General features: G+C 48.2%; 1 protein-coding gene across 1 annotated transcript; it reads left to right on the top strand.

The window, feature by feature from the left end:
- Positions 1–242: 242 nt before the first annotated feature.
- Positions 243–17434, top strand: Tnip2 (TNFAIP3 interacting protein 2). The gene is made up of 6 exons (XM_026788670.1): positions 243–567; positions 9979–10269; positions 12961–13050; positions 13929–14177; positions 14342–14461; positions 16575–17434. The coding sequence occupies exons 1-6, from the start codon at positions 310–312 to the stop codon at positions 16839–16841; spliced, it is 1275 nt and encodes a 424-aa protein (XP_026644471.1). The 5' UTR covers positions 243–309; the 3' UTR covers positions 16842–17434.
- Positions 17435–18314: the final 880 nt, after the last annotated feature.

The raw sequence follows: 18314 nt of genomic DNA, 5'->3' as shown, positions 1-18314 counted from the left end.
TTCCTCAGACGGAGGGAATAGGGCCGCCGTGATGAGCCTAGAACTGTGGGCAGACAGCCTCTTGCACGGAGCTGGTGCGTCAAGACAGGGTAGGGCCTCAGAGTGGGAAGGGGCGGTGCCAGCTGGGCGCGGGGGCGGAGTCAGACTCCCAGCAGTGGGCGGGGCGGGGCGGAGCCATCTGTGGGTGGGGGCGGATTAGGCTCCTGGGAGTGGGCGGGGCGAGGCGGGAAAAGTTCCGGGAAGGCCGGCTGTCGCTCCCGCTACGCTCACAAGTTGCTGGTGCCCGGGTCCCCAGGAAAGTCCACCGCCATGTCATCTGGGGACGGCACCCCGCCCGCGGCCGCCGCGCTCTGTAGCCTGTACCACGAGGCCGGCCAGCAGCTGCAGCGCCTGCAGGATCAGCTTGCCGCGCGCGACGCCCTGATCGCGAGCCTCCGCACCCGCCTAGCGGCTCTGTCAGGGGACACGGCGCCGTCGCTCGTGGACGCGCTTCTGGATCAGGTGGAGCGCTTCCGTGAGCAGCTGCGGCGGCGGGAGGAAGGAGCCTCTGAGACCCAGCTGCGCCAGGTGCGGGGCGTGTGGGCGGGCGCTGCTGCCCCAGCGGCCTCGGGCGGCACCGAGTCCTGGCGCGAGGATGTGAGGCATCTGGTGCGGGGATCTGAGGCGCAAGGGAACCTTGAGGGGTTGGGGTCTGAAGGGCGAGAGTCTGGAGGGTCCAGGCTCCCGAGGGATGACACGCACTGAGGTGACCAGGCGTCTCTGGGGCACGGGGTTCTGTGAGCACCAGGGTGTTAGGGGTACGGACATTTGAGAAGTACCAGGTCCACAGGGGCTCAGGTTATGAGCAGTTCTGAGGGACATATAATGGTGGTAAGTTTGGGACCGACCCCCGGGTCTCTCGACTTTGAGGGGCACAGCTGAGTGAAACTTGCTCATGAAGTTTGTGTGGTGGATCCGAGGAACTGGAGGGACCCCGGAGTACAGGGATCTGTGGAGCGTGAGGTACTGAGGTAGTCTTGGACACATGGTTCTGTTGGTAGTGAGCTTCTCCAGTCAGTGCTCCACACCCCAAAGGGGTATGTAACTGTTTTCACACTGCTCTGTTGCTTTGAAGAGACATCATGACCAAGGCAGCTCTTATAAAAGAGAGTATTTCACTGAGGGGGAGCTTATAGTTGTAGAGGGGTTAGTCCATTATCATCATGGTGAGGAGTATGGCAGCTTGCAAGCAGGCATGGTTGTGGAGTTGTAGCTGAGAGCTACATTCTGATCCCCAGGCAGAGAGAGACGCTGGGCCTGCTGTGGGCTTTTGAAACCTGAAAGCCCACCGTAAGTGACACAGTTCCTTCAACAAAGCCACACGTCCTAATCCTTCTCAAATGGTGCCACATGAGCCTGTGGGGGTCTTTCTTATTCAGACCAGCACAGTAGGGTCCCAGGTTTGAAGGAGGTGGAGTTCTGAGGAGGGCTGGTGTTCAGGGGTGGGTGCAGGGTTCTGAGGGACACTAGAGGCTCTCAAGGACATACAGGCATTGCTTTTTGGGGAATGTTCCAGTGTGTGTTTGGGTTATGAGTGCAGGTTTTGGGTATTCTGTGTTAGGGAGGTCTTCTGTGGAATGTGGGTTTCTGAACCTTGTGTGGGGTGCCAGGGACCTGAGAGATGCATAGGGTTCAAGGGATGGAGCTCAGAGAGAAGACCCAAGTCTTTGATTGGTGGCTTTTAGTATTATATTGGGAGAAGCGACAGGAAGAGCCTGCCAAGAGTCTGACAATCTGTGCGTTCTTTGGTCCTCCTTGTTGTTTGGTGTTATTTGGTTTCTGTGAGATAATGTAAGCACACAAAACTGGGGCAAGGGAATTGTTTTCCCTGCAACTGTTATCTGTAAGTCTGTGCCCTTCCCCAATGTTTGGGATAATTGGCATGCTTTTGCGTTTGGTCCTTGGCTATCCTGGTTTTCCCAGGAAAGAAGGTAGGCCTGAAAGGAGAGTAGCTGGCCAAAGGTGATGTTTGTTTCCATGATTTCACCCCCACAGCCAGATTTATTTTTGTCCCCACCCTCTTCGGTGCTAGGGACTGAGCCTCGGGCCCCACACACATCTAGGCAAGTACTCTACTGTTTAGCTGCATCTTCAGCTCTCTTTTTACTTTTGAGACCTGGTCTCACTAAGTTACCTAAACTGACCTTAAACTCACTGTGAATCCCAGTTAGGGATTGACTTTGGATCCTCCTACCTAGGTCTCCTGAGTAGATGGTATTCCAGGCCTTTGCCACCAGGCCTGGCCACAAGATTTTAGAGGGAGAAAAGAATGCAGTTTTTGATGGTAAAATTCAGAGTATCTGAAAAGTAAAGGAAAGAATAAAATAATCCCATATGCTTTTTGCAAGACGTTTGCCTGGTCTTCCTTTGCGAAGACATTTATTTATACTTGGTATTGTTGAGTTGATCCTTATTATGCAGATTTACTTTATATTATGCTGTCTTTGTTTTCTGTCTGTATTTAAAGTACCAAGAGCAATCAGATGTCTCCCCACCCCACTTCTCTCTCTTTCTGGAAGGAGGGTTGTAAAACAGAGCAAGAGGGGAGTATAGAACTCACCTGGACTGTGCCATTAATTTAGTGTTGTGGACATCAGGAGCCACAGATGGGTACAGAGTGGAGATCTGAAGACACCCCAGAATTTGTCACCAGAATATCAGTGGGAGCAGTTAGGGTAAGGGAGCTCCCCACAATCAGAACAGAACTGCCTTTGCAGTCGGGTGGCCATTGGTGTTCAGTGCAGATGCACCCACATGAAGCAACTGGGATTTATTTGTAGTTCTCTAGAGGCCCCAGACAGAACCAGTCTGTCATCCTACGGTCCTCTGACATACAGGTTTTGTTCGGGGATTTTAAGAATTACTTGCCATTTTATTTAGGAAATTTTGCTAACATTGTGGTGACTTTAAATATTACAGAACTACCGCATGGCTTATCAAGTCTGCCAAAACCAATTGACTAATGTATTAGCAGTAGACATATGTATCAAAAGTTACCCTGTAAAAATAACTTTGAACAAGCTGGGCCATGGTGGCACACGCCTTTAATCCCAGCACTTGGGAGGCAGGGGCAACATTTCTTCCAGAACAATTTCACCAATGAGGGGACAAGCACTGAACTCTATGAGCCTATGGGGGCCGTTCTCATTCAAGCTGCCACAGTAACTAATGTCACACATTCCGTGATGACAGATATGTGTGAGCACAGTTTTGGCAAATGTCAAGAAGGCCATGTGCTTGTCAAATCAAAGCAGATACAGTAGCACTTTAAATTCTGTATTATCTTTTTCTTACCTCTTATTGTCATTGAATTTTACCAGTGAATGCAGCATGGTTTTGTTTTAAATCATTTGCTCTCCATCTGTAACAAAGGAAAGCAGCCGCAACTGGCTTTAATTGTAAAATCAAACAATGTGGGTCTAGAAAGATGCTCAGCAATTAAGAGTACACACTGCTCTTGCAGAGGACCCAAGATGGAACAGGATCAATCATACCGGTAGTGCGTCTTCCCCTGTTCATAAAGCACTGGCAGGATCACAGTGTCAAGAGGCTCACTAGAGCCTCTAACTCCAGCTTTAAGGGATTCAGCATCCTCTTCTGGACTCCATAGTTACCCAAATGCACACATGCATACTCACATACAGATGCATAATATACAAATAAAAAGCCGCTCTGGGTGGTGGTGGCGCACACCTCTGATGCCAGCACTTGGGAGGCAGAGGCAGGTGGATCTCTGTGAGTTTGAGACCAGCCTGTTTCCTCTTTTCTTTTAGACTTTATTTATTCATTTATTTTGGCTTTTTTGAGGGGTTTGGTTTTTCAAGACAGGGTTTCGTTGTACCTCTGGCTATCCTAGAACTCTATTTTGGCTTTTTGAGACAATGTCTCACTATGTAGCTCTGACTAGAACTCACTGTGGAGTCCAGGCTTGCCCCAAACCCACAGAGATCCACCTGCCTCTGCTGTGGGGGTGCTAGAATTAAAGACATGTGCCACCATGTCCAACTTTTTATTTATTTAATTAATTTATTTATTTGCTTATTCGTTTATTTATAGTCTCCACATTCATATTAAGGCAAAGAGGCTTTTGTGTACACACTAACTAATTAATAAATAAACATAATTCTTTTTATTTTGGGGTTTTGGTTTTTTGAGACAGGGTTTCACTGTGTAACAACCTTGGCTATCATGAAACTTGCTCTGTAGATCAGGCTGACCTCAAACTCACAGAGATCCGCCTGCCTCTGCCTCCTGAGTGCTGGGAGTAAAGGCGTGCACCACGACCACCACTACCAGGCATAAACACAATTCTTTTTTTTTTTTTTTGGTTTTTCGAGACAGGGTTTCTCTGTGGTTTTGGAGCCTGTCCTGGAACTAGCTCTTGTAAACCAGGCTGGTCTCGAACTCTTGAACTCCCAGAGATCCGCCTGCCTCTGCCTCCCAAGTGCTGGGATTAAAGGCGTGCGCCACCACCGCCTGGCTCGCAATTCTTAAAGAAGAAAAAAAAATGGCAAAGTGAAACAAATGATGAGTTACGTGTGTCTTTCACTAAAGAAATGGTTGATATAACCATGCATATGTGGTAGATATATTGTGATTATAGGGAACTGATTTAACAAGAGTATATACAAATTAGAGTTCCAAGAGAGCATGCTTTATACTTCCTAGAAAGCAAAGTGGAAAAAAGTCTCCCAAGCAGATGACAAGGGACAGGAGACCACAGGTGATCAAATCTGCACAGCACTGGAAACACTGAACAACATACAGCTTCTATCATGGTTGCTTTGGGCTTGATTCAGAAGAATTCCAAAGAGCAGCAGGATAATACACAGTATGCCTATAGTCCTAGCCACTCAGGAGGCTGAGGCAGGAGGACCACAATTTGAAATTAGCTTGTACTACATGGCAAGACTGTGTCCAAAATAAATAAATAAATTAATAATAAAAATAAACAAAAACTTTAAAAAAGAAGAAAATCCAATGGAGGTCAAAGGCAGGATAAATACCACAAGGTCTCCTCCTAAAATGCTAATACCAAAGAAAACTGTACAGCTGTGTAAACCTTTAGCGGTTAAGATGCAATGAAAAAGGAATTTCTTTCCTTGTGATATCTGGGATTTCTCCACTCAGTCCAAGAGTTGGTTTTCCTGGACCCCCTTTCCATTATATATGAAACCTTTTGAAGATTCCAGATGTGTCCTAGACCATAGTCCATATGTAAAAAACTGTGTCTTGAATGGTTCAAATATGCCAATGGGATGTGTAGGGCATAAGCAACCACGAAGGTAAGAATATTAGGCTCTGAGCTAGGGTGGCTGGCGGCACAGCCATTTAACCCCAGTACTTAGTAAGCTGTGGTAGGAGGAGCTGAGTTTGCGACCAGATGGATCTACATAGCAAGGCAGTCTCAAATACACACATACACACACACACACACACACACACACACACACACACACACACACACACAGAGGAGCAAGACATTGATGACTTTTCTGTGGACACAAAACGGATAACAAAAGCAGAAACTGAGACTGAGCAGCATGTGTGTTGAAGGTGATTGGAAGAGGGCCAGGAGCAGAAATGTCTCGGGGTGTACCAGGTCAGTGGGCCACATGTGGTAATGGCCTTGTCAGGACCACAAGTTGGTCTAGGGAATGTAGAAGGAAGGTGTCTGTAATTTTTAATTTTTTTAAAAATATTTTAATTTTTTCTTTAAAAGATTTACTTCATTTCATGTATAATATGCTTGCGTGGTGCCCACAGACTCCAGATGAGGGCATCCGATCCCAAGGAGCTGGAGTTACAGGTGGTTGTGAGCTATGCTTGTGTGTTCTGGGAACTAAACCTGGTCCTGTACAAGAGCAGCAAGTGCTCTTAACCGCTGGTCCATCTCTCTAGCCTGATACATTTTTATTTTTAAGGTGTGCATGTATGTCTTGGTCTGTGTGTCAAGTCCAGAATAGGGTTCAGAGTCTCTGGAGCTGGAGTTATAGCTGTGTGAGCTGTGCCGCGCGAGCTGAACTCGTCTTCTGGAAGAGCAGCGTGGGCTCTCAACTGTGGAGCCATTTCTCCAGCCCCTGCCATTTTCATTCTCAAGGACCCTTCTGGTGACTTAGCAGTTCATGAAAGTGGATGTGTTTTGCTTACGCATAGTCAGTTTTGTGAGGGAGGGCGTTTCAGTCACAGGCTGTGGGAGGACAGAGGTTTATTACCTCTCGCACCCCAGAGGCCCTTTGTTCACTGAAGTAACAAGGCAGGTTTAAACCCACAGAGCAGCTGGACATTACAGTGGACTCCTCCTATCCCCTGGAAAGGCAGAGGCAGAAGAGTTCTAGGCCAGGCTGGTCTACAGAGTAAGACCCTGTCTAAACAAACAAACAACTACAGTAGAAAGCCAACGGTCTGCTAGATTGCTGTCACTGATGGCCACATCAGCCATCTCTCCAGGGACACTAGACTGGAAGGTACTGAGGGCTTCCACAGAGAATACTGAGGATAGGGATGTGTAGCCAGTGTGTCTGGAGAAGGCCGTAGCTTGTCCTCATGCTATCCACCTGCAACTTGAGGCCTGGATGGATGATTTCTCAAACTTCTTCCAGGTTAATGTGCTATTCACCATGTGGCCTGTGACTGTGCGCCTGCATGCTGTTATCCTGGAAGCTGGCCTCACAGGCCCTGCCTGCTCCTGGCACATTAGCCTCCTTTCCTTTCAGTTTCTCTCTACCTGTTCTGTGACACTGTATAGAACAGTGGTTCTCAACCTGTGGGTCGCAACCACTCTGGCAAACTTCTATCTTCAAAAATAGTTACATTGTGATTCATAATAGTGGCAAAATTATAGTTATGAAGTAACAGTGAAAATCATTTTATGGTTGGGGTCACCACAGCATGTGGAACTGTACTAAAGGGTCTCAGCATTAGGAAGGTTGAGAACCACTGGTCTAGAGCGAAAGACTTTGTCTCAAAACAATCAACAGACAAAAAAATACCAAGCAATACACATGTTTTTTGATTTAAAAACTCCAGGGGCTGGTGAGATGGCCCAGTGGGCACGAGTGCTTTCCGAGCAAGCCTGGACAACCTGTTTGACCCCTGGAACCCAGGGTGGTGGGAAAGAACCCGCTCCTGAAAGTTGTCCTCAGGTTCCTACCTGTATAGACTCGCACACCACACACACATGCACAATAATAATAAAATTATAAGGCGAGAGTAATCGCTCCAGTCTGTCTTTGTACATGGTGTCTCATTTATCACGGTGACAAGGTCCCAGGGTTACAAGATGGACTCCTGCTGGAAATGGCTTAGGCTTATCCCTGGCTCTTGTGAATCTGTTTCTTCATCTGTAGAGTGGACTGGTTGAGACTGCTTCACCGCATCACGTGCTGTTTATGTTTGAGGAATCTTTGAAAGTGGGAAAGCACACTTTAAGGCCGGAAAGTTAAAGATGGTCCTTTCGGCTTCGCGCTTTGCGCTACTTGCTGTGTGCGAGTAATCCCAGCACCCAGCTTGGCTCAGGTTCAACTCCTTAGTAACCTAGAGATAATTGGTTTTCTTTTTTAATAATTTATATGTATGAGTGTTTTGTCTGCATGGATGTCTGTGCATGTCTGGTGTCTGTAAAGGCCAGAAGAGGGTGTCAGATTCCTGGGAACTGAAGTTACAGACCATGGTGAGGGGCCATGTGGGTGCTGGGAATTGAACCAGGGTTCTCTAGAAGATCATTCAACACTCTTAACCACTGAGCCATCTCTTCCGCCCCAGAAAAAGACTTAAACAAAACAAAGTTAAACAAAATTGCCACTTAAGGACCTGTAGTCCCAGTACATTGGAAGACCAAGGCCATGAGTTTGAGGCTACCTGAGCAACAGACTGAGGCCATGTGTGAAAAAATAAAATAATGGTATTTTAGGCTGGCCTGGAATTCATTAGGTAGAACAGGCTGGCTCAAACTCCTGGCAATCCTCCTGCCTCAGGTCCCCAAGTGGTAGGATTTACAGACATGAACTTTTATATCCAGCTTTTTGTTTGTTTGTTTGTTTGTTTTGTTTTTCATGAAAAAGTTTCTCCACTAGTCCTGGAACTCACTCTGTAAACCAGGCTAACCTTGAACTCACAGAGATCCTCCTGCCTCTGCCTCCCAAGTGATGGGATGAAAGGCCACCGCTGCCCGGCAATATTAGTTTTCTAAATTAAGTACCACAAATGGTGAAGTTGACACAACAGCGAGTTTAGAAGCAGCAGATCAAGGTGTCTGCTCCCTGAAGGTCCTGGGGCCAGGTCCTTCTTTCCCTCCTCTGCTTCTGGTAGTGGCCGCCAGTCCTTAGGGTTCTGTGGCGCCTAGGTGCTGCGCTCCAGCCTGTCCTCACACGGCCTTCTCCTCTGAGTGCATCTGCCAAAAGTTGTCTCAGTGGACAGTGCTCCTAACTCAGTCTGAGCGCATGTGAGCTAATGATATCTGCAAACACTTTCTCTCTCTCTCTCTCTCTCTCTCTCTCTCTCTCTCTCTCTCTTTCTCTCTCTCTCTTTCTGTTTGGTTTTGCGAGATAGGATTTCTCTGTGTAACCTTAGCTGTCCTGGAGCTTACTCTGTAGAACTTGAGATGCACCTGCCTCTGCCTTCTGAGTGCTGGGATTAAAGGCGTGCGCCACCACCGTCTGGCTATAAATACTCTATTGATTATTATTATTTTTGTTTGGGACAGGATTTCTCTGTGTAGCCCTAGTTGACCTGGAACTCACTCAGTAGACCAGGCTGGCCTCACACTCAGAGAGATCCGCCTGCCTCTGCCCCCCACGTGTTGGGATTAAGGATGTGTGCTGCCGCCTAATGAGACTAATTTAAGTGAAGTTTGAAGATATGAGAAGATGGAAACTCCAGAGTTGACTGTAGCAGGTTTTCTCTTGGGTTACCAACCAGCTCCCAAATCATGATACGGGGACTTATTATTAGTTATGAATGCCTACACCACTAGCTTTTTTTCTTTTCTTTTTTTTTGGAGACAGGGTTTCTCTGTAGCTATGGAGCTCTTGTAGACCAGGCTGGCCTCGAACTCACAGAGATCTGCTTGCCTCTGCCTCCCAAGTGTTGGGATTAAAGGCGTGCATCACCACTGCCCAGCTACCACTAGCTCTTATAATTTAGCCTGTTTCTCTTCATTATCTATGCTTTGCCTCAGGGCTTTTTACCCTTCTTTCTGTAATCTTTCTCCCTGTCTTGCTGGCTGGCAGCTGCCTGCCTGCCTGGCCCCGGGCATCTCCCTCTTTCTCCCTCATTCTCTTTGAGCCTAGATTCCTCCTCCTACTTAATCTCGCTGCCCTCCAGTCATGCCTATCTCTCTCCTGCCTAGCTATTGGCCGTTCACCTTTTTATTAGACCTATCAGGTGCCTTAGGCAGCCCAAGTACTACATCTTTACAGGTGTAAACAAACGAAGAATAAACAAACGTAATAAACTTTGCCTGGTTAAACAACTGTGACAATCTTTACATAGTTAAATAGTCCACATCAGCTAACTATATTATTTTCTGGAAAGCCTACCCAAAGGGCGAGTGGTACCTCGTGATACATCATCCTTGCCAGATTGCCTGTTTTAGCACATTTGCTTTCTGCCCCTCACATAGCCCAGACTGTCCTCAAAGTTGTTATATAGTTGAGGATGGCCAGAGCTTCTTGTACTCCTACTTCCTAAGTGCAGGGATTGAGGTGTGTTTTATCCTGCCTGCTTTTGAACGTCTGCTTTTTAACATTGTTTCATTATTCACTCTGCTTTCATTTTCACAACTATTGTACCTGCCTGTCTTCCTTTACAGTTTCAGACAGGGTCTCTCTGGCTGGCCTCAAATTCTTGATTCTCCTGCCTCAGCCTCCCCACTGCTGGGATTAAAAGCGTGTGTCGCCACACCCACCTAAACTGTACTTTGAAATTACTTTCTGTCAGGAAGTTGAGAGACTTACTGAGCAACTAGAAGAAAAAGAGAGGGAGATGCAGCAGCTGATGAGCCAGCCTCAGCATGAGCGAGAGAAGGAAGTCGTCCTGCTTCGGAGAAGTGTGGCAGAGAAGGAACAAGCCCGGGCCGCCAGCGATATCCTGTGCCGCTCCTTGGCTGATGAGACCCACCAACTGCGCAGGACGTTGGCTGCCACTGCCCACATGTGCCAGCATCTGGCCAAGTGTTTGGATGAACGACAGCACGCGCAGGGAGACATGGGGGAGAAAAGCGCTGACGAGGTAGGCAGTAACTAAAGCAAGTGAAGACTCTGGTGTGGCAAGAGTCGTTGCCTGTCATTCTTTAGTCCTGTGCAATCGGCAAGATCAGGGGTGTCATAGCTCTGTTCTCAGAGCTTGTCTGGAGAGATCCGATGGAAGATGTGACAGGAAGCTTGGGTGACCTGCCTCCCCAGCTTCCAGCATTGTCTGCAGCTGATCCTGCATGCACGTGGCAATGGCACTTTGGTCTTTTCTGCCACTGAGGATAGGAAGGAAGAGCTGGGGATAGAGGCACTGGCTACAGGAAGTGTTGTCACACGTATAGTCAACAAACAGAAACTGAGGCAGATCTAGGCGGTACTGCTAAGCAGGAGCAATGCCTCCACATATGCAGAGTCCTGGCCTAAAGCTACTGGAAGAGCCGTGAGCATCAGCCTTCTGCAGACTCCAAGCATCTGTGGGGTAAGAGTTGATCCACTGACAAGCCTTATGAAGAGCCAGAACTTCTATTGCTAGCAACATGGCCTGGCATAAGCTAGGAGACCTGCCACCCTCAGGGCTGCAATGTCTTCATTATCACATGACATAGAATACCTTCCTGCCTCAAAAGCATGACCTCCATGTAGACGCTATGTGAGGTGGACAGCAAATGGTGACAGAGGGGCCAGGTTGCAGTAGGGACCCAGGAAAAGCCCTCTGTGCCTCCAGGCCAGGACGGTTTGGGGGAAGAGAGGAGCATGAGCAAGGTTTTGGCGCCCATAAGGTAGTCATGGGGAAGAGACGCATCTCGCAAACCAGAGTGGTCCTCATCAGGAATAGCATGGGATCAAGCCTCAGTGTAGGCCAGGTACTGGGCATGGTACCTGATTTCCTGCTGCCAGGAGGTACTGACCAGTGTGGAGCTGACAGAGAAACAGGTACATATGGCACGCCTTGCCTCAGTTACCACTGGGTGTATTTGTCACCTTTGTGTTCCTATGACTACGACACCAACAGAAACAACTTCAGAGAGGGTTTCAGTCTAACATGGCAGGGATGGCACGGACAAATTTATGGCAATGAGAACTCGTGGCAGAGGATCCTCACATCACGACAGGCCAGGAAGAGACAGACAGAGAGGCAGAGAGACCCTGGAACCAGGGGCAGGGTATCAGCTTCAAAGGCCTGTCCTTAGTGCTTTCTTCTTACTGCTAGGCTACACTTCCTAAAGGTTTTGTAGCCTCTGCAGATGGTGCCATCTGCTGGGGACCAAGCTTTCAAAACATGTGCCTTGGGGAACGTTTCCGATTCAGAACACAACAGTGGAGCAGACTGAGTCTCCATCTCATGTGCACTGCCCCACACAGGGCCACTTGGGTACATCCCTTTCTGGGCAGTTCTCTGAGGCTATGGCAGTGTTCACGGAACTGTGTGAGTTCTGAGGAAAGGGGACAAACAATAACCAACATGAGAGAAACAAACTTGGTCATGAAGCACCCAACTCAATTGGATTTCACAAGATCACCCAGGGAGGACACAGCTGTATTCGTGGCTGGATAGGAGGTGGTGGGTCTCTTGTCTGAGTTTGTATCACCGTATTATTCCCTTTGAAGATCTTGAAGTAGCCTCACACCGTGATCAGCCTGAGGTGGGTGCTGGATTGTGACAGACAGGCATCTCATGTCTTTTAAGTCAGTATCACTTCTCAGCCCTGGACTTGGCTGAGTCATCCGGGGCTTCCCAGCAGACAGGGTTAGGACATGTACTTCCTGTCATTCAAGGGGAATTCTTAAAACTAATGTCAGTGATTTACAGTCCTCTGTACTGTTCGGTGCCTGGAATTTCTGGGGTACAGAGTATACCCCAGAAAAGTTTTATCAGACTTTACAGCTGGGTCAGCCAGCAGCTATTAGGGGTTAGTTTGGGGTGTGACTTCTGTGAGTGAACAGCCCTGCGTGAAGCACAAGTTAGGTTGCTTCATCCAGATTAATTCACTTGTCTCGAGGCAGGATTTCTGTCTTGATGAGTCTGAAGGAGGCAAGATGGGTCTGTGGCCAGGCCCATGGCAGGGACCTGGAAAGCCTCCTGGATGCTGGCAGAGGTATGTCTCTTTTAGGGAGTAAAATTCTGTCCCTGTCCTTCCTATTGCCTGTGATGGTAAGCAAGCTCTGGCAGTAGGAAGTTTTGTTACAGCTGGGGTACTCAGCTCTAGACTGGATGACAACAGAATGTTTAGGTCCAGAATATTTAAAACACAAATAGCTCATGTTGGTAGGAAAGAACAAGGGCGGTGTCAAGAGTGACGTGCCAGGGGCTGGAGAGATGGCTCAGAGGTTAAGAGCATTGCCTGCTCTTCCAAAGGTCCTGAGTTCAATTCCCGGCAACCACATGGTGGCTCACAACCATCTGTAATGGGGTCTGGTGTCCTCTTCTGGCCTGCAGGCATACACACAGACAGAATATTGTATACATAATACGTAAATAAATAGATATTTTTTTAAAAAAAAGAGTGACATGCCTAGAGACTCTCTGCTGTCTCCTGGCCTCCCTCAGCGGGGAGTGGGTCCAGGAGCTGGACTTCCAAATCCGTTTTTGTATCTATTTTACTTCTCCATCAAGTGAAGAGTCACACCCTCCTACGCTGCAGCTGTGGCCTCAGCCTCTGACTTCTTCTCCTTTTCTATACATGATACACACACAGTGACATGGCTTCTCTGTCTCTCTCTTATATAGCTAGGGCATACAAGCAGGAATGCTTCTGGCAAGAGCGTTATTGAGAAGTTACAGGAAGAAAATCGACTGTTAAAGCAGAAGGTGACTCATGTGAGTGTCTGCCATCCCACTGGAGAGGAACACTAACCCTGAAAATGGCAAATGAAGGTTTTTCTTTAGCTGGTGCATGGAGGTGGCTTCTGCCCCCTGCCTGTTTTAACTTGATACACATGGTCTCCAGGGACCTGACCTTTCTGCCACAGAGGATAGATCCCGACTTCCTCTTGTCCTTCCAGATTAAATAATCAATGAAAGAACTGTAAGAATTACCATCCAGGGGGCTGGAGAGATGGCTCAGAGGTTAAGAGCATTGCCTGCTGTTCCAACGGTTCTGAGTTCAATTCCCGGCAACCACATGGTGGCTCACAACCATCTGTAATGGGGTCTGGTGCCTTCTTCTGGCCTGCAGGCATACACACAGACAGAATATTGTATACATAATAAATATATATATATATATAAAAAGAATTACCATCCAGAAGTAGTTTTGAGTGCGTGTGCACTAACCCAGCACTGAGATTACAGACACATGCATGGGTTTGCAGCTTTTACATGGATGCTGGCCATCTGAAATCGGGGTCTTCATGCTTGCTCAGCAGGTACTTGACTGACTGAGCCCCTGCCCCTAGGAGTTTTGGGTTTTCTTTTCTTACTCTTCTTCTGGGAAGTAGTTCTTAAGGCAGGAAAATTACACTGAGTTCACATCTGTTTAAGACCCTTAATATGGACGCTACTATAATGTATCAGGATTCCCTGGTAGGCTTAGAATTCTCGGTACCCAAGGGAAAGGGAAAGGGGAAGGGGAAGGGGAAGAGGAAGGGAAAGGGAAAGGGAAAGGGAAAGGGAAAAGGAAGTAGTTTCGTAAATTACTGCTGATAATCACAGTTCCATGGCCTGAGCAAACATGTCTTCTGGTTCTGTCTTCTCAGGTCGAAGACCTTAATGCCAAGTGGCAGCGTTATGACGCCAGTAGGGACGAGTATGTGAAAGGGTTACACGCACAGCTAAAGAGGCGGCAGGTCCCTCCCGAGCCTGAGCTGTTGAAGAAGGAGATTTCCAGGCTTAACAGACAGCTGGAGGAGAAAATAAATGACTGTGCAGAAGCAAAACAGGAGCTGGCAACTGTGAAGATGGCCCGGGACACGGCGCTGGAGCGAGTGCAGATGCTAGAGCAGCAGGTGTCCTCGGGCTCTGGGCAGGACTGACACAGGCAGTGGTCATAGTCTTGGGACAGCCTCGGCTAGAGGCTTGGTGGCACTGGGTGGGACAGTCATGGAGTAGCGGGAGAAGCAGGTAAGGATTTCTCCTTCCTTGAGCAGAAATGAGCATTCTGTCTTCTCAGATTCTTGCTTACAAGGATGACTTCAAATCAGAAAGGGCAGATCGGGAACGGGCTCATAGTAGGATTCAAGAACTGGAAGAAAAGGTCTTGTCTTTGATGTCGCAAGCATCCCAGAGACAGGTAAGAGCACAAGAGAATTTCTCCTCCATTAGAATTAGTATTTTTTTATTATGAATTTTGAACCTCTTTGTCTTCAGAGATGTATTACTGTTAGTGATGGGCCCTTCCCAGCTCTAGGCAGAGTAACCTGTCCTGGGCCTACGGTGTGACCGTAGAAAACCGCTCTGTGATACTTTATTTAGTTGTGGATGTTGGCATGGTGGTCTGTGTTGATAAAGGCTCCTTGTCTCTGGAGCCCTTCCTGTCTCCCTGCTTTTTGTTGCCGTGGGATGTAAGTATATCCCAGGCCCCAAGTGTTTTATGGGCAGTTCTGTTAAGTGTCTGTCATCTTTGAGGTAGAGACCCTAGTTACGATGTTGCAGAGTTGTGACACGGACCCCAAGCACTAAATGAGGTAGGTCCTCCAGGACAGCCAGTGGGCCTGTCGCCACCTGTTTTTAGTGCTGGTGTATGTTGTCAGTGGAAGTCTCTCAAGCAAGGAAACTGTGCCCAGATAGACTCATGTTCTTCAAATTCCCAGGGAAGGTTTGTTACTTTGGCCACTTTGTGTCCATACCTCTTCCTTCCTGGGATAACACTGGGCTTCCCTCAGAGACCTTCCTGTCCTGACATAGCTTGAATAAGAGAGGCGTCTCTGGAAATCAGTAGGCTGAGAAGGCAGGCCTGATTTTGAAACTCTCCTTCCCAATAAGATGTAAGAGGAACTGGGGATCTGTGAAAGCCACCCGCACTGTTCTGCTCTGAGCAGCTGCCAGACCTCATCAGCCTCTGCCTCCCTTCCGCTGCACCAGGGCACAGGGTCCTGGTAGATACCTTTCTGCAGTTCCCTTGAGCTAAATTCACATAAGGGGGCTGATGCAAGCACCAGTTCTAATGAATGGGGGGGATTTTGTTGGAAACCTGTGTCCCTCCTAAGTCCACAGGCCAACAGGTGTGCCAGAGGACTACAGCAGTCATAGAGGACGCTCCCCAGAGCCCTGGTGTCCTTTTGATGTCACATGGTGGAGCGTGGGTGTTTCCCCATCCCGTTCTAGATCAGGCTTGTTCAGGTGGTGTGCCATAGGCAGCTGTAAGCCATGGGCAGGAAGGGGATATCTTCTAACATGGTTCCTTTGTTTAGTGACTGTAAGGTCACTAAACGTACAGTCATTGATGGCCTCTCAGGCAGCCTTTCAGGGAGGTGCCAGAGGAATGACCATACCAGTTCTATGCCCGCCAAGCCAGGCTCTCCAAGGGGTTCCTGATCAGCCCAAAGGCTAGATTTCTGGTGGGAACCAGGGCCTTTGTATTAGTTGTGGCCCCTCAAGCTCCTACTGTTGCTCTACCCAAGGGAACAACCACATGACAGTGGTGCTGACGTATGCATCCTTCTGAGAAAAATCCAAATGCAAATGTAAAGTAAAAGCATTAAGACTCCCATAAAAGAAGCAATGGGTACTACTGCCCATAGTGCTTTGTGGCATTTGTGTAGAACACATGTGCCAGGCCATGCCAAGGGTGCACTCAAGGCCACCACGGTAGGTTTCTGAGTGTCTAACACTTCAAATTATATTGAGGTACTGTGGGACTTAAGTCTGCCTGTTCCCTGGCTATGTCCTGCCACCTACAGCACCCCCAGCTTTGTTTCTCTCACTCTGGTGGTATGGGGCATGGCATCCCGGTCACTTCCTTCAGTGAATTTCCTGAGGCTGAGGGCTCCAGTCAGGCTTTCCACTTCATAGAAGGGGAGGAAACCTCACTCAGGCCTGTTCTTTCATGAAATGACCAAGCACCTGTAGGAGCTCTTCAGCTGTTCATTCAGTACCTTTGTTTAGACATTAAGAAGCATTAAGATTTGAGGAATGAGGTCTCCAATTTAAGCTTTGAGAAACTCCAGAGAGCCAAGTAAAACACCTTGATTCCTGACCTTTGTTCCATACTACTTGGAGAAACTCTTGTGGTATGTGGACCGAGACCTGAGGTCTGATGGAAGCAAGGCATTGTGGTATAGCAAGAAACAAAGCAATGGGATTTCAGTTCTACTCTGAGATATAGTGTCTCCAGTTGTGAGACCCTAGTGTCAGGCTTTGTGCCTTCTAGCATAGCCTGTAGTAAACTGCCTTTGACTTCTCAGCAGGACTCCCGGGAGCCAGGACCCTGTCGGATTCATACGGGGAACAAAACTGCCAAGTACTTAGAGATGGATGCACTGGAGCGTGTGGCAGCTGGTGGCTGGAAGCCTGGGCCTGGGTCCCAACAGCTGGAACTGCCTGCAGAGGGTGGGCCTGTCTGCACAGCCCACAGAGGTCAGGGCGACCTTCAGTGTCCTCACTGCCTGCAGTGCTTCAGTGATGAGCAAGGCGAGGCGTTCTTCAGGCACCTGTGGGAGTGCTGCCAATGAGCCAGAGCCGCCATGCCCACTATGGCCCCTGACCAGCATAGCTGCTCTAAGGGTCTGGGTAGGTGTCCTCAGACTCAGCCCTCACTTTGTATGCTGCATTCTAATGGGATCTAAGGTCCACACATGGGCAGGGGCACTGGTAGGCCATTTTGTTTTGTTTGGCCATGGTTCAGACTGGGTCAGAGTGAACTGTTGGCAGAGCAGAAGAGATGGGGTCAGGGGCATCACATGCATATCAATGTTGTCTCTCCTATGGAATTTGGACCCCAACTGTCAATTCAGAGCTGCAAACTATCTGGTGTGGGAGTATCCCGAGGCCTGCTTGCATCACGAGTTGTGTTGCTTGCTGGAAGAGGGTGTGCAGCAGGGGGTCCTCTCCAGGGTGGGAACTCTGTCATGCTGTACAGTAAGGGTGCCTCACTCCCAGACTGGTCTGCTGCACTAGTTGCCAGCACACCAGAGCCTTCCCAGACACAACAGTCACAGAGATGCGCCCAGTACCATCGCCTTGCAATAGCACTTGTATTTCCACAAGCACCTTTATTTCCTAATCATTTATTTTTATAATAAATGACTTACTACTGTTTTGCTCTGAGAGTGGGAATGGGATGTATGCAGGATTCGTTGTGTTTTAGCTGCTTAGGAAAGTCTTATTCTGAGATTCCTGGAGGCAGGATCTCCATTTCGGACTGAGGTAGCGCAAAGAGCCAGTGGTTGGCTGTTTTGCTTTTCTAATCTTCAGGTTGAACCCCAGTATCTGTCTCTGGGTTCTTATTAATCATGTTACAACCACTACTAAGAAGAAACATGCATGCTGTCTTCCCCCAATTCAGAGGTGTCAAAGATAGCCCTACCTACATGGACAGAGGCTGCCTTAGGATTTGAGGAATGAAGTCTTCCAATTTAGGCTTTTTATCCTTAGGAATTCCACAGAACCAGGTAAAATACTGTAACCCCCGACCTATGTTCCACCCAATGTTTGATGGAAGTGAGGAACAAGGGATAGGCTTTTTTTTTTTTTTTTTTTTTTTTGAGACAGGGTTTCTCCATGTAAAAGTCCTAGCTGTCCTAGAACATCCTGGCCTTGATCTCACAGAGTTCCCTTGCTTCTGCCCTCCCCCAAGGCTGGGACTAAAGGTGCGCACCACCACTGCCCAGTTTAGGTCATCCTTTGACAGTAGTAAGAAGATGACTTTTGAACTCCACTAATGCTCACATTTTTTTTTTTAAAGTTCAGGATTGTTATAGTATTCAGGCAAGAGGCTGTTGGATAGGGTGATGTATGAGCCACGTAAGTGACTGGGTACTAGCCAAGTGCCACTTCAGTCCTGGCCCAGGATATCAAGGAAAGGGGTAGGTATGAAGTAGGAGGCAGGCCATACTGAGAATGTATTGGACTGCTAAACCAGGACGGCATGCAATTGTGTCACAGTGTGCCAAGTGAGACGACAAGAAGACTGTGCCATGTACTAG

This window comes from Microtus ochrogaster, unplaced genomic scaffold (assembly GCF_000317375.1).
Source record: "Microtus ochrogaster isolate Prairie Vole_2 unplaced genomic scaffold, MicOch1.0 UNK5, whole genome shotgun sequence".
Taxonomy (NCBI): domain Eukaryota; kingdom Metazoa; phylum Chordata; class Mammalia; order Rodentia; family Cricetidae; genus Microtus; species Microtus ochrogaster.
The sequence above is the reverse complement of the archived record's forward strand: the minus strand, read 5'-3'. Positions and strand labels throughout refer to the sequence as shown.

Bases quoted from the DNA above. Each gene is read 5' to 3' on its own strand.
- Tnip2 (XM_026788670.1), top strand. From the start codon at position 310: ATGTCATCTGGGGACGGCACCCCGCCCGCGGCCGCCGCGCTCTGTAGC. The intron at 14,178-14,341 runs GTGTCCTCGGGC...CTGTCTTCTCAG, and splicing joins TGCAGATGCTAGAGCAGCAG to ATTCTTGCTTACAAGGATGA. The intron at 14,462-16,574 runs GTAAGAGCACAA...TTGACTTCTCAG, and splicing joins CGCAAGCATCCCAGAGACAG to CAGGACTCCCGGGAGCCAGG.